Source organism: Gymnoscopelus braueri (genome assembly GCF_963280865.1).
Source record: "Gymnoscopelus braueri genome assembly, chromosome: 8".
Lineage (NCBI taxonomy): Eukaryota > Metazoa > Chordata > Actinopteri > Myctophiformes > Myctophidae > Gymnoscopelus > Gymnoscopelus braueri.
In genome coordinates, this window is record NC_137609.1 from 38,852,969 (window position 1) to 38,866,749 (window position 13,781).

The 13,781-nt window shown below is 39.9% G+C and overlaps 1 protein-coding gene across 1 annotated transcript; it reads right to left on the reverse strand.

Annotated features, from left to right (window-relative positions):
• Window positions 1-1,380: 1,380 nt before the first annotated feature.
• On the reverse strand, window positions 1,381-11,084 carry htr3a (5-hydroxytryptamine (serotonin) receptor 3A; the record flags this gene model as incomplete). The annotated part of the gene is made up of 9 exons (XM_080435301.1): window positions 1,381-1,697; window positions 2,367-2,603; window positions 3,218-3,428; window positions 4,502-4,662; window positions 5,319-5,488; window positions 7,994-8,103; window positions 8,252-8,296; window positions 9,564-9,727; window positions 11,015-11,084. The coding sequence occupies 9 exons, from the start codon at window positions 11,082-11,084 to the stop codon at window positions 1,381-1,383; spliced, it is 1,485 nt and encodes a 494-aa protein (XP_080291427.1).
• Between the last annotated feature and the right edge of the window lie 2,697 nt (window positions 11,085-13,781).

A 13,781-nucleotide genomic window follows, 5' to 3' on the forward strand; every position in this document is an offset into this window, starting at 1 on the left:
AAGTAATATCATGTTATCAGAATAAAAATCATAAATTACAGTGTCACCCAAATTGTTTTCACAAAAACGAATTCATACTTCATCATATCATGTCAACCAAATACAAAATATATCTTATACTGTTATCCGAATAAAAAACGTGAGACAGTTATTTTGTCACTGTCTAAGAAAAATGATAGAAATAAATACAAAAATCTATGTTGCCAAAAAAGAAAAGAAAAGAAAAACAGACAGGAAAAAAATAATACTATGTTATGTCATCAAAAACATTGAATAAAGTAACTATACCATGTCATCTGAATGAAGTTATAATATTGGACAGACAGGCAGTCTGACCTGGCTGTGTCAGTGTAAATATATTGGGTGAAGATTTGCTCTCCACTGAGCGTGCCTTTCTCGTTGATCATGCTCCTTGAGGGATGCAGGGATCTAACCTCTCAAAACCTAGCATCCCTATTCTGGGGGGAACATTCATGGAAAATAGCAGATCTATAACGTGTACGTATAGCTTATTTAATATTATCTAATGAAAGTGTTGAATGTGATCTGTTGTAGTTACTATAAAAACACGCTATATGTAATAGAGTTAATGGATTTGTAAAACAGTTATTTCTTTCTTACCATTACACCATACTGACACGATCCAACATGTCAAGGTCATGAAATGCAAGCCATCGACCTTTACCATCTCCTCCCAATGTGTTTCCTGAAACGTAACGGTTCTCCCAAGACCTATTCATGGTCACACAATCAACACAACATGACATCAATTCATTGCTATGTCCCTTCTACTCCACACTGATAATAGTATAGTTATATAACATATATACCATTTGGTGAGCCGTTGGTAGCCAAATCCCCTTACAATTCCATATGGTCAGTAGTTCCCAACCGTTTCTGGATCAGGTCCCAAAGTGTTCATGGCCCACCCATCTGTCCAATTATTACGTGTTAAGTGGTCAGATGGATGGGCCACGAGTATATTCAGAGCATGTTTATTTTAATGATCAATATATAAATTTTGTTACAGCTTGGATCAATGGAACTAACATAGTACACTTTAAGTTCCTATTCAACGGTATCACAATCACAACTACATTTTTCAAGTTAAAAAAATAAAATAAAAATACAATCAAAATCGTAATGTTTTTGCCAATTATTTGGGGGCCCACTTGCAATATCCTCACTGTCCACCAGTGGGCTCCGGCCCACAGGTTGGGAATCGATGCCATTATGTGCCTTACATGTTTAATATGGCCTGCTAGATCTCCTAACCCTATCAATGTTAGCATCATGAGCTACATGAGGAAGAGATCCCCTATAGCCATGGCAGTGAGTGGTGGTATCATGTTTACAGCAGTACAGGACAGTGGTCAAACCTCAAGCGGTCTGCCACACAGACCACAGCGTGCCCAGCGTGATGGTGTAGGCCACACAGGCCACCAGGTACACCCGAAAGAGCAGCACGTCCAACACGTAGCCCACCTGCAGCCATTCCTTGGCGATCTCATTGCACTTGTCCCTCTTCTCCAGGAAGTGGCGTATCGTGGTCACTTCCTGCAGGATGTTGTCCATGACGGGCAGCGCGGGGTCCCGGGACGGGGCCAAGCCCAGGCCCAGCAGCCCTCCTTCTCTCTCGCTGTGGAGGGTGGCCCCTCGGCCCCCCAGCTCGCACGTATGATGGTGAGAGCATGGAGCTGTGGCGTGACAGCAATGACAGGCAAACTTGCATTTTGCATTCGTCTTATTCATTTGTATTATAAGTCAGTGGTTCTTAAAGTAGGGTCTGGGGGTCCTTGGGTTAATATAGCATCAAACTAAATCAGTTTAACCACTTTAACCCCACTGAAGCTTATTTGAATCCATTCTGATTGGCTAAGATTGGCTTCCAAAGTTTGGAGAAGTGGCTCGTTTTGAACAAAATGAATCGTGGCACAGCAATCAACTGATTGCCGATTGCCATGAAACTTTGCATGCACATTCCCACCAGGCCAAAGAAGAAATTCCACCCTAATTTTTTTTTACGTCACAATCGGAATGAGTAAGGGTGGAGTTTCCCATCCAGAAATTCGTTTTTACCTTTATTTCTTACAAAGCATTTTTCCTACCTGTTTATTTTTACCTGTTTATTTAAGTTGCATTTTACCCTGTTATTGGAGCTTGTTTTTTTAATATTATATTGTTAGCAGAGTCTATGGACCATGTCACACCAACATTTCACTGCAAGTATGAGTGAGAGTGAGTGACAAATACAACCTCTAGAAAATTCTTGAGTCTCCAAAAGAAAATAACCTTTTAAAATAACATTTTCACACTCTCCCTCTCTGTCTCACGTCCCCCTTGTCTGTAAAACTAGTCCACCTTACCTGGCCCAAAATTGTTGTCTTTGTAGCGCTCAAGGTCAGAAGAGTCGGAGGACAGCATGGAGCATAGACGGTGCTTCTTGTGGATGCAGAAGAGGATGGGGGCCCTCTCCAGCACCAAGTGCTTGACCCAGTGGGGCACGGGGGGCTGGAGGTCCTGCTTGTGCACCAGACGCACGATCAGAACCGTTTCTGTCAGGCTGATGACCAGGAGAGCCATGCACACCACAAAGTACACACCTAGGAAAGAGAGTTAGAGAGTCGCATCATTATTCACTTCACTGGTTCTCAATGGGGGTCTGGGGACCACCAGAGGTCCTTGAGGGCGTCCCAGGGGGTCCCCATTAAAAATGATTGATAGCAAGGAACAAAATGGACACTTACGGGTCCATTTTGGTTCCATTTGAAAGAGTTAAATAATCACGGAGGATTTTACAATGTAGTTTTGGTCCCAGATATAAAAATCAAGGGTTAAATACAAAGTTTTACAAATGCCAACAGCAACAAAGTAATATCTATGATCACACAATTTATCGTTTGAAAAACATTCAGATTTAGTTTGGTTGCATAGAAAGAAATGCACAAATAATTTTCGTGACAAAACTATACAATAAAACTGTGGCTACAGGCAATTTATTTTCAAACCCGGAGCTTGCAAGACCCTCAATATAGATGTGAACTGATGTGCATGAAGTCTGATTTATATGTCGTTTTACGGCGGCGGCGCATGCTAAAAATAGCAGATCTACAAGCTCACAACGTGTCATGTCGTGACACGTTGTGAGCTTGTAGATCTGCTATTTTATTTTCGGCGGCGTATAAATTAAGCATAGCGGTTGACATCTCCCAGCCACCTATCAGTGGGGTTCCAATGGCAGTGGCGGGCAGCGTGTCGGACACGATGATGAGGAAGACAGAGTAGCCCAGCAGGAGTGTGATCTTGAAGGACACCCTCTCTCCGCTGTCTGGAGGCAGATAGAAGCCCACCACATCCATCACCATCAGGAAGATGCTGGGCAGCAGCAGGTTCACAGTGTAGAACAACGGCCTCCGTCGGATCACCACCTATAAGTTGCAGTTGTATTGACAGAAAATATTTAGTTTTTGGTTTCTTTTTTGTGTTTTTAGTTTGGGCTATTTTTCTGTTTCTTTTTTTGTTAGTAGTTAAATATCGTCGCTGTCGGGTGGAAATCTTGTACTGTATAAATGTTACGGCGTACTTTATTATTCCTTTGGTGGAAATTTGTCCTCTGCATTTATTTAACCCATCCTAACTACTTAGGAGCAGTGAGCAGCCACAGTGCAGCGCTCAGGGACCAACTCCAGTTGTGGCAGTACGTTGGTCAAGGGCACTGGGAGGAATATGTTCCTAATGTGCATGTATTTTGGTGTCGTAGAAGACCAGAGTACTCAGAGGAAACCCAACAGAACATGCAAACTCCACACAGAAAGGCCAACCCCACCTGAGATCAAACCTTCTTGCTGTGAGGCAAGAGTGCTAAACACTTTGCCACCCATGCTGTCCCTAACCATTACTATTTCAGTAAATGGAAAGTCTTTGTGAAGTTAAAACTAACACTAAGAAATAGACGTCCTTGAGATATTGTAATTACAGACAGTACACAGCATTAGCGAAAAAGGGATTTGAAAATACTGTGTTGTGGGTGCCTGATTGATTTGGTGGTGTATGTGACTCGGAACCAAAAGCATTTGGTTTGATTTTTGTGTCAGATGATCAGTATGGTTCGAAAGTATATGAAAATTAGGTCCAGGTCAAATTTTGGTTGGAATCAGCCTTTGAAGAATAAATTATCTAATTTCACTCCCAACAAGTAAGTGTGAATGGATACTGTATAGTTGCCTATACTGTATATTTGGAGTCTCTGTGAAAATATCTCACTGTTGGTCAGCTATGCAGTAACATCTGATCTAGTTTTCGCTCATCATAAACTGTAGAAATCCCTTTCCCTCTACAATTTTCATACTTGGCTGTGAGAAAGTATTTCCCTTCAAAATATTTCTGAACAGATGAATACATTATCATGGCAGTTATAATCACAAATGGAAAACATTTGATAAATTATATGCACAACGTTTCTTTCTTTTTGTTCATGTAATGCTGCACATACTGTACTTACATGGAACTTCATTTCTGCATAGTAGTCATCGTTGTCCAGGCTGAAGGACTTGTAATTGGACAGAATGTGGAGCAGCTCCCATTCCCCCTGGTTCATGAACAGACTCTTGTCTTCACTGACTACTTCAGGGCTTCTCATCAGGGTGATGTTGATGTCATTAACTACATGTTGAGGACATCATCATTATGCTTATATCCTCTAGTTGTTTTTCATTTAAAAAACATAATTTCTACATCTTATCTATCGATCATGTATGGAACATTTTGATATTGTTTTTTATTTCTTGTATAACATTCTCATTCATTTCTTTCTTCTTAAATTAGATTTTTTAAATAATTGACTATTAGTCTGATTAACCAATTAACCCTGCATTACACATTGTTGTTGCACAATGGTGGCCTACAAAAATAGTGAAAATGACCAATCTACGAGCCTAGTTAGACTTTTTATAGCCATTTGTGTAAGCGCCATCACAATGGTGAAATTGAAATGGAAATAGCTATAAAATAATAATTATTAGATAGTTTGGCGGTGGTTAATATGCAGTTTTGCGTTCCAAAATTGCCAGCATTCCATTCCAATGGAAGAATCATTACTGTAGCTATTTCTATTTTTACAACAACACGAATGATAAAAATCAATTTGAGCCGGGACTTTACATAACCTAACAAACTGACTTGATTTGAAATGCTCCAGAGGTCAGCTAGCGTTGGAGGCAGACTATTCTCAAACAGAATTGTATAGAAGCAATGAAGCATGCACACTTTTATTATAATTAATTGTTTAAGTGAAATTGTTCTACAAGCGTGTATCTTACTGGTATGGAGCCAGCTCTGGAAGGTAAGGCTACACTTCTGAACATCAAAGGGGAAGTTGTAGATGTTTAGAGTACAGGCAGTCATCACTTGGATAGGTTTGTAATTGCGCACCAGCCCGTCATGTGACACATACACATAGGGGATGTCTGGAGACTTCCCAACATCTACACTGCAGGATGAGAGGAATTGCAACACAAATATTGGAGGAATAAAAGTTTAACCCATTAAAATCAATGTTATTTTAGATTTTTGCGTTGGCTATTCAAAAATAGCAGATATGCAAGCTCACAAAATGATGGAAATGATCCTGTTGGACAAAATATGTGAGTACATTCACTCCACAGATAATCAATTTGGTTTTAAACCCAAGCATGGCACTGACTAGCCTGGTAAACCCTCCCTCCGGAAATCTCATTTCTATTTGATTCCTGGAGTGAGTCTGGCCTGATCCGCCTTTCTGCAATATTGGCTGTGTATGCCAAACGGACGAGCCTATCAGCGTCGTCGCTCATTGTTCTGTGATTGACAGCTTACGTTGGCCAATCAGGTGGCGAGTTCGAGTGAGCCCAAAACACGAACGGCAGCCATCTTTTTCTTGTCCGCTATATTCTCCGCTATTTTTTTACTTCAAAAAGCTCTCTAACTTCTATTTTGAGGCACGGAATTTACTTATAAGATATCGTTTGGATAGAATTTAGTTGTTTAACTTCATATATGTGGTCAATTAATCATGACAAAGCCTATTTAAAAATAAAAATTTAGAGAACCGGTAGGGGCGGGCAGTGACACCCATGTATCCGAATAAGGCAACCCATTTTGGGCATGGCTGTCTCAAAAGTCCTGTTGCGTCACATTAAGACTGGTGAACTGCTGATTGGCTGAAGGGGAAAAATTATCATTGGCTGAAGGGGTTGTCAGTCAACGGTATTACTCCCGCCCAACTCCAGCACAGCCAATATTGCAGAAAGGCGGATCAGGCCAGACTCACTCCAGGAATCAAATAGAAATGAGATTTCCGGAGGGAGGGTTTACCAGGCTAGGCACTGACCTCTGCATTTATGCGCTGAAGGAAATGGTAGATAAATATAGAGGACAAAACTCATCAGTCCTTATGTCCTTTATTGATGCGTCACGCGCTTTTGATCGCATCAATCATTTTAAGCTTTTCTCTAAGCTAACCCAAAGAGGGGTGCCTGGGAGCATAGTTAGGATTTTAGCCTACTGGTATACCAACCAGACTATGAAAGTTAAGTGGGGAAATAGTTTATCTCTCCCTTTTCGAGTCACTAATGGTGTCAGGCAGGGGGGAATTTTGTCCCCTGTACTTTTTAATTTATATATGGATGATCTCTGATCTGTCTAAGCAGTTAAATGCCTGTAACACTGGATGTATGCTGGGTGATAATCTAGTGAATAATCTGATGTATGCGGATGACCTGGTGGTACTGAGCCCAAGTAGCGCTGGTCTCCAGCAGCTTCTCAACATTTGCACTGTGTATGGTATTGAAAATGATGTCATGTATAACGCCAGTAAGAGTGTTGTTTTAATCTGTAGAACTAAAGAGGTCAAATAGCCTATTTCCCGATTTTAAACTTTCTTTTAATGTGCTCAATGTCTGTAGTAAGGTCAAGTATCTCTGCCATTTTATTACAGAACACATGACAGACGATGATGATATTCACAGACAGTGCCGTAGGATGTATGCGCAGGCGAACATCCTCGCACGTAAGTTCAGCATGTGCTCTGAAGCAGTTAAGATCACTCTGTTCAGAGCTTACTGCACACCACTCTACACTGCCCACTTGTGGTCAAGGCACAAGAGAGCTAGTTTTCAGAAACTGCAAGTTGCATATAATGATGTGATGAGAATTTTACTCAAAAGGCCTAGATGGAGCAGTGCAAGTGAAATGTTTGTGGCTGCAAGAGTCAATACTCTCCAAGCTGTTCTTAGGAATCTAATGCACAGATTCATGTGCCGTTTGGATGAGTCTGAGAATAGCATCATTGTCAATATAAATAACCCTGTGAAGAGTTGCATCAGATATACTTCTAGTCTTAGGAGACATTGGCTTAACTGCTTGTATTTATAACCGTCCCAATTTATTGTGAAAAGGACTGTTTTTAATTCATGTTTATTGTTGGAGTCTGTATTTGTATGGACCTTGAGTCTGCAATAAAGACATTCATTCATTCATTCATTCACATTCTCTCTTGTACAGCTTGCGAGCTTGTACATCTGCTATTTTGGAACATTTCTGAAAAATCTTGAAAGTGTGAGAACTATTGATTGATCGGCCTCAGGTCTTAATGGGTTAAAAGGTGGAAACATCTCCGGATTTAGATAAGTGGTTCTCAAAGTGGGATCCTTCAAAGGGTTCCAGGGGTCCCCAGCAAAATTGGTTAATATAGCATCACTTTAACTCTATCTTATCCCTTGGCGTAGATCTGCTACTTTTGAAAACAAATTGAAAATGTTAAATAATTTAGAAATACAAAAAATGTTTTAACACAAATCTTCTCTTCTGGGCCCTGGGGGTCCCTGGAACAAAATATATTCTTTTAAGATGGGGTTCCATGGAAACAAATGCTTGAGAACCACTGATTTAGAAAACGTTCATGCAAGATCATTGCTTAACATCTTTCCCTATAATGATAATGATCTTCTGTACTTACAACTCATTGATGAGGATGTCAGGGACCCATACATTAGTGGTGGGTATAGACACTTGTTTGACCTCATCAAAGTCCTCTGGGTTCCACACCAGGAACTCGTCAGTCCATTCCTGACATGTTTACAAGAATGAGTGAAAGGTGAGCAGTTGAAAATTCACCATTACACAGCTCAATGTATGGCCTTTCAGCAGTTATGAGTGCACTCGTGTAATTGTAATGTAATTCTTTGTGCAAATTCTGAAAATGTATTAATCCTACCTGTCTGTACCATATATAGGTTGTCAAAACCTGGTTCTTTTCATCCTGTATAGTGGTAAACCAGGACATAATTAACACTTGTGTGCATGGCAGTGCGCGCACACAAACGCACGCACACAAACGCACGCACACACACACGCAAACGCACACACACACACACACACATACACACACACACACACACACACACACACACACACACACACACACACACACACACACACACACACACACACACACAAATGTCTGTCAATGTCTGTCAAATCAGGTCTTTTGTGGATGTGTCAATAGAGTGCACACTTGTTCAGGAGTGTGTTTAGGTTAGTAGATTGAATATCAGTCTTATTGATCAATAACGGGGAGAATGGGGTATCGGAACATAAAGAATATTGTATTTGTCAGAGGTGTAAAGTAACTAAGTACATTTACACTAGAACTGTACTTAAGTAAAATGTTTAGGTATTTTTTACTTTACTGGAGTATTTCCAGTTTTCAGTATACTTTTACTTCTACTCCACTACATCTCAGAGGCAAATATTGTACTTTGTACTCCTCAACAATTATTTGAAAACTTAAAGGTAGGGTAAGTGATATTTTTTGGTAATTTATAATTTTTTTGTTAAAAAGGTTAAAGTACTATATTCTGATAGTAATCATTGCTACAGAGCGTTTGTTTGGTCACATGTGTCTCTTTAGTAAACAGAATATAGTACATTTTCAGGTAGGTGACAACATTTAAGCCAATCAGGAGAGAGCACTGAAAATGTATTTTCTGTTTAATAAACAGCTGGAGAGACATGTTAGACTCCTTTTACTGAACAAACACTCTATAGCAATGAGAGATCAGAATATAGAGCTATTTTACACTTATGTTAACCAAAGTAAGTCACTTACCCTACCTTTAAGTTACTAGTTGCTTTGTAGATTTTGATTATTATTACAAAATATACTTTAACCACTTCAGCCCTATATATACATTTCGGCCATTTGAAAATAGCCAAACTAAGCTCACAATGCGTCACGATTGTAAGCTTGTAGATCAGCTATTTTAAAAAGTTTTTTGCATTTGAAAACTTGTGAAATGGGACATTCTGCATAATGAGTACAGTACATTCTACTTTTGGTACTCTAAGTACATTTTGACACCAATACTTTTGTACTTTTACTCAAGATTTTTTTTAAAAAACTTTTACTTGTAACAGCCTAGGGTACTTTGCAGTATTGATACTTTTACTTAAGTAAAACCAAATTGAATACTTTTTCCACCACTGGCATTTGTGCAGTATATTTAATTCCACCATAATAAACGTACCACATTGAGAATAGAGTAGACCATGAGGTCTATTGCCACCATGGTGGAGTCTCGCCAGTCTCTCACAGGTCTCACTCCTTTCTTATAGCCGGCACTCAGAAACTCAGAGAGACGCACCAAGGTGGCGTTGGCAAACCGCCCCGTGCTACTGCCGAGCTTCTTCACTATAAAGACATTTTCAAAATGACAAAAAGTTAAGCAGATATATAAGATGGAACACATGACAGCCCAGTTACAATCAAAGCTTCCTATATTTAAAAAGAGATGGATATCAGTGGCTGAATATCTGGACGCAGTCTACATGTGGGTAGAGCTGTGGGTCGGGTCTTTATACCTAAAAGGTGTTATCTCCGGATGGGGTCAAATGGATCCCACTCTCAAGGCAAATGTTAAGTTAATTTTTTCTTTTTTTAAATATTATATATATATATATTATTGTTAGTCTATTGTTCATTTATATATGTTTTCTTTAATGTGCTGTTTTGTAATATTTGGAAAATATATAACATTTATTTCAATGTGATGTAAATTGCCTGTCACTGAACATGAAGGGCAATAACATTTATTTTTATTTTTTTAAAGACATTTTCAAACAGTCCATTATTTCCTTTACAACAAAGTAGCATTGGGAAAGTGAAGGTTTAAAGGAGGCACGACTATGAATCCAGTTTAATATGGAATTGAATGCAACTTTCTGCATAATGTTGCTCTTATGTGGAAACATTGTAAAACGTTATTTTTTCTATTTTAAAATAGTGAAAATAGCTGATCTACAAGCTCACTGTAATGCTCATTTAATTAGAGCATTGCATTGATTGGCTATGCTTTGCTTAATTATTGCATTGTATGCACCTGTTTTTTCATGCTCTGCTCATTTAGTAATGATGCCACTTGTGAACCTGAAGTAAAAGTTGAATCAAAAGCAGTGCTGGTTGTCTGACCATCATTTCAGTGAACAAGTGTTCATTCAAAAGAATTCAGGAACACTAATAGGCCACTGGTTCCCAATCTTTTTAGCCCGAGACCCAAAAGAGAAATTAAACATTTGCCCGGGACCCAAACTAGTGAAAATAGCCAATCTACAAGCTCACAACGTGTTGCGTCATGAGTCATGACACGTTGTGAGCGTGTAGGCTATATCTGCTATTGTCACTAGGCTACTCCTTAAAAGTTTTTCTTTTTTTCATATACGAAGTTCTTTTGAAAAGATCTTATCTCTGAAAATGTGAGATTTTACCTTTCTTTTCATTTTCATTAATCTTTTGAAATATTTTTGTAAGGTTTGTAAAGTTTTTTTTCCCCTTGCGACCCTTAAAAATGAGTCCGCGAGCCAAATGGGTCCCGAGCCACTGTTTGGGAAACTCACAACAACTTGCATGTTGTGGGCATGTAGATCTGCTAATGCTATTTTCACTACTTGTGTGCATTGAAATAATGGAGATGGAGGTTACCTGTGCACGCTTGCAGCGCGCCTTGAAGCAGAAGGAAAAGTAGCACTGTCCATGGTGCTGAGATCCTCATTGTGGAGTGTCTGTATTTTCTCGTTAAAAGTTGAGCGCGTCGACCGGCCGTTCAGCTGTAAGATGTGACCGTGAACTTCAGAGTCCCGATAGCCTATCCTATGCTCAGTAGCGTTTGCTGTCACGGCACTAATGTAGCTGAAAATAATGTTGTGTGGCCAGATGATCTGGCCCAGATCAAATGACAAGTGCCAGTGTGGTCAATTAGAAGTCATTCTACTATCGTATGCGTGAATCCTCGATCCAATTGAAGGAGTCCAGTAAATGGTTTTCAACCAGGCCACGTTTTATTGTCTCCGCCCACGGAGGGGCACGGCAAAACGTGTTCCTCCTGGCTCCTTCCTTCCTTCCCACTGTTGTAGCTAACAGTAAAGCCTATAGCCCCTATAGTCTGAAATTCTTTCTAAACTGAGATATCCTGACAAATGTGACACCTGGAATTACACAATTCTAGCAATATGCCCCTTTATTTGGAAGCTCTAATGAATTTATCCTCGTATTATCCAACAGGCCCTTGCATAAAACGTGGCATGGTTTTATCAACTTGTATGCACACACACACACACACACACACACACACACACACACACACACACACACACACACACACACACACGCGCGCGCGCGCCCACACACACACACACACACACACACACACACACACACACACACACTTATGAATAAAAGGCATGAGCAATAGAACGCTAGTGGTTCTCAAAGTGGGGTCTAGGGACCCTCAGGGTTCCTTGAGTAGGTTCAAAATGGACCCTGACAGGTGTGTTACTCTGACAGTTATAGGGGTCCTTGAAATGTGTCCTTGAAAACTGTAATAGGCTACGGACTAATACTGAGTTTCATTTCCATCAGGAAGCAAGAGGCATGATGCAAGTAGTGTTGAGTTTTGGGTTTTTTTTAAGATAGATTTTTGAGCTGTTATGCCTTTATTGATAGGACAGTTGTAGTTTGAAAGGAAATAAGGAAATAGAGATGGGGAGTGACACGCAGCAAAGGCCGTCGGGATCGGGACTTGAACTCGCGACGCGCTGTCAAGGTATATTGAGCCTAGGTGCCCGGACCGCTACGCCAGCGTCAGTCTCATTCCAAATGCACTGTTTCTCAAGGCTCCTACAAGGTAGGATGCAGTTTTCCTGTTGCTTACAATAGCAGATGTAGGTGATAAAGTTCCATGTTACACAATTACCCCCAGTAAAAAACTGTAGCCTGTGTCCTGCACTGTCTGGCCCCATGTGTCTGATAGAAAGCAGCAAGACTTAATTCTTTTTTTACTCAGGAATTGTAAGCTGTGCTAAGCATGTCAATCAATTGTCACAATATTTTCATTCAAAGGCACCAGGCATTAAAGTTGTATGTGTTGTTGATTGACATGCTGTGCTTTTGGAAAAAAAATATCTTTGCACTTTAAAGCGGCATAAAGCAGGTACAGTTATATTGGCATAAAACTGCTGTGAGTTTAGGCCTACTATCATTGTTGGTTTCCTGTTTCATGTATAATCTTTTCTACAAATACACAACACAGTATACGTGTCATTTGGCTCATGTTGACAGAATAGGAATACATGCAGTGGACAGGTTGAATCTGTGTTTAATTCAGTTGGCTGCAACAAAAAGAGATTTGCATCTTTAATTAAATTAAAGAAATATTACGTTATCATCAATTTGTGCCATGAAATCCGTTTAAAAATGCTGCCACATGCACTTATCAGTTACCTCATGCTGCAGATAACACATGGATGGACGACATGAACCATAAACATCATCTCATTTATCTTAAGTCCTGTTCCACAATAACTTTTAATGAGATCCTCTGGAGGCAAACGCCTAGTGATGTAATGAAAATTGCATTAATATAGATCACTCTACTGTAGACGTTTAACGCGCCTTGGATTTATTTCAGTCAACGGGGAATAAACACACTTACAGACGATGAGCTTTAAATGGACTTTTATTGATCTGTTGGATGTGGGTAGGAATGGGATATGAGGTTAAAACAAAAATGTGGAATCATTTGCCCTGGGGTTGCTTTTTGTAAATGTTTGCATTGCCACTTCAGGGTACAAAGATCTGCCTCTCCTGTCCTGTAATTCATGATATTATTGTGTAAAGTAATGGCCCAGCAGAATGTATTGGTGATTCTATTCTATTCTGCATCACAAACCATACTTATGTCGGAGGGTGAGCGGAGCAAATGGCACCGTTTGGCAGCTTTATGTTTCATTGCAGGAATGCATCACCCACTCTGAAACCATCCCTTCATGCTACATCAGGTTTACTCCAATATGTAATGTAGTATACCGTTGCTGTCAGGCAGAAACCTTGTATCTCCATATTTCAACATTTCCCCCCCCCCCATAAATAAATGCCCTACTTCTTCGTATGACAGTGGCACAAAAATAGCTAATCTACAAGCTCACGATGCGATGCATTGTGACGCGTCGGGAGTTGTGACTCAATAACAACTACATTGGATCCATTGGAACACAGGTTCTTTTTTTCCATCTCCTGAAAAGTACGAGTTTTTTGAACATAGGAGGTTTCCACCAGACAGCGACGATATTCAGTATAGCATAATAGCTCATCCATAAGTGAGTCACAGCAGGGTCCAGGTGGCTCACAGGATGTCCACAATAAATACTTTCTTTTAATCACTTAAACCCTGTACTTCATCAAGCTATACAAG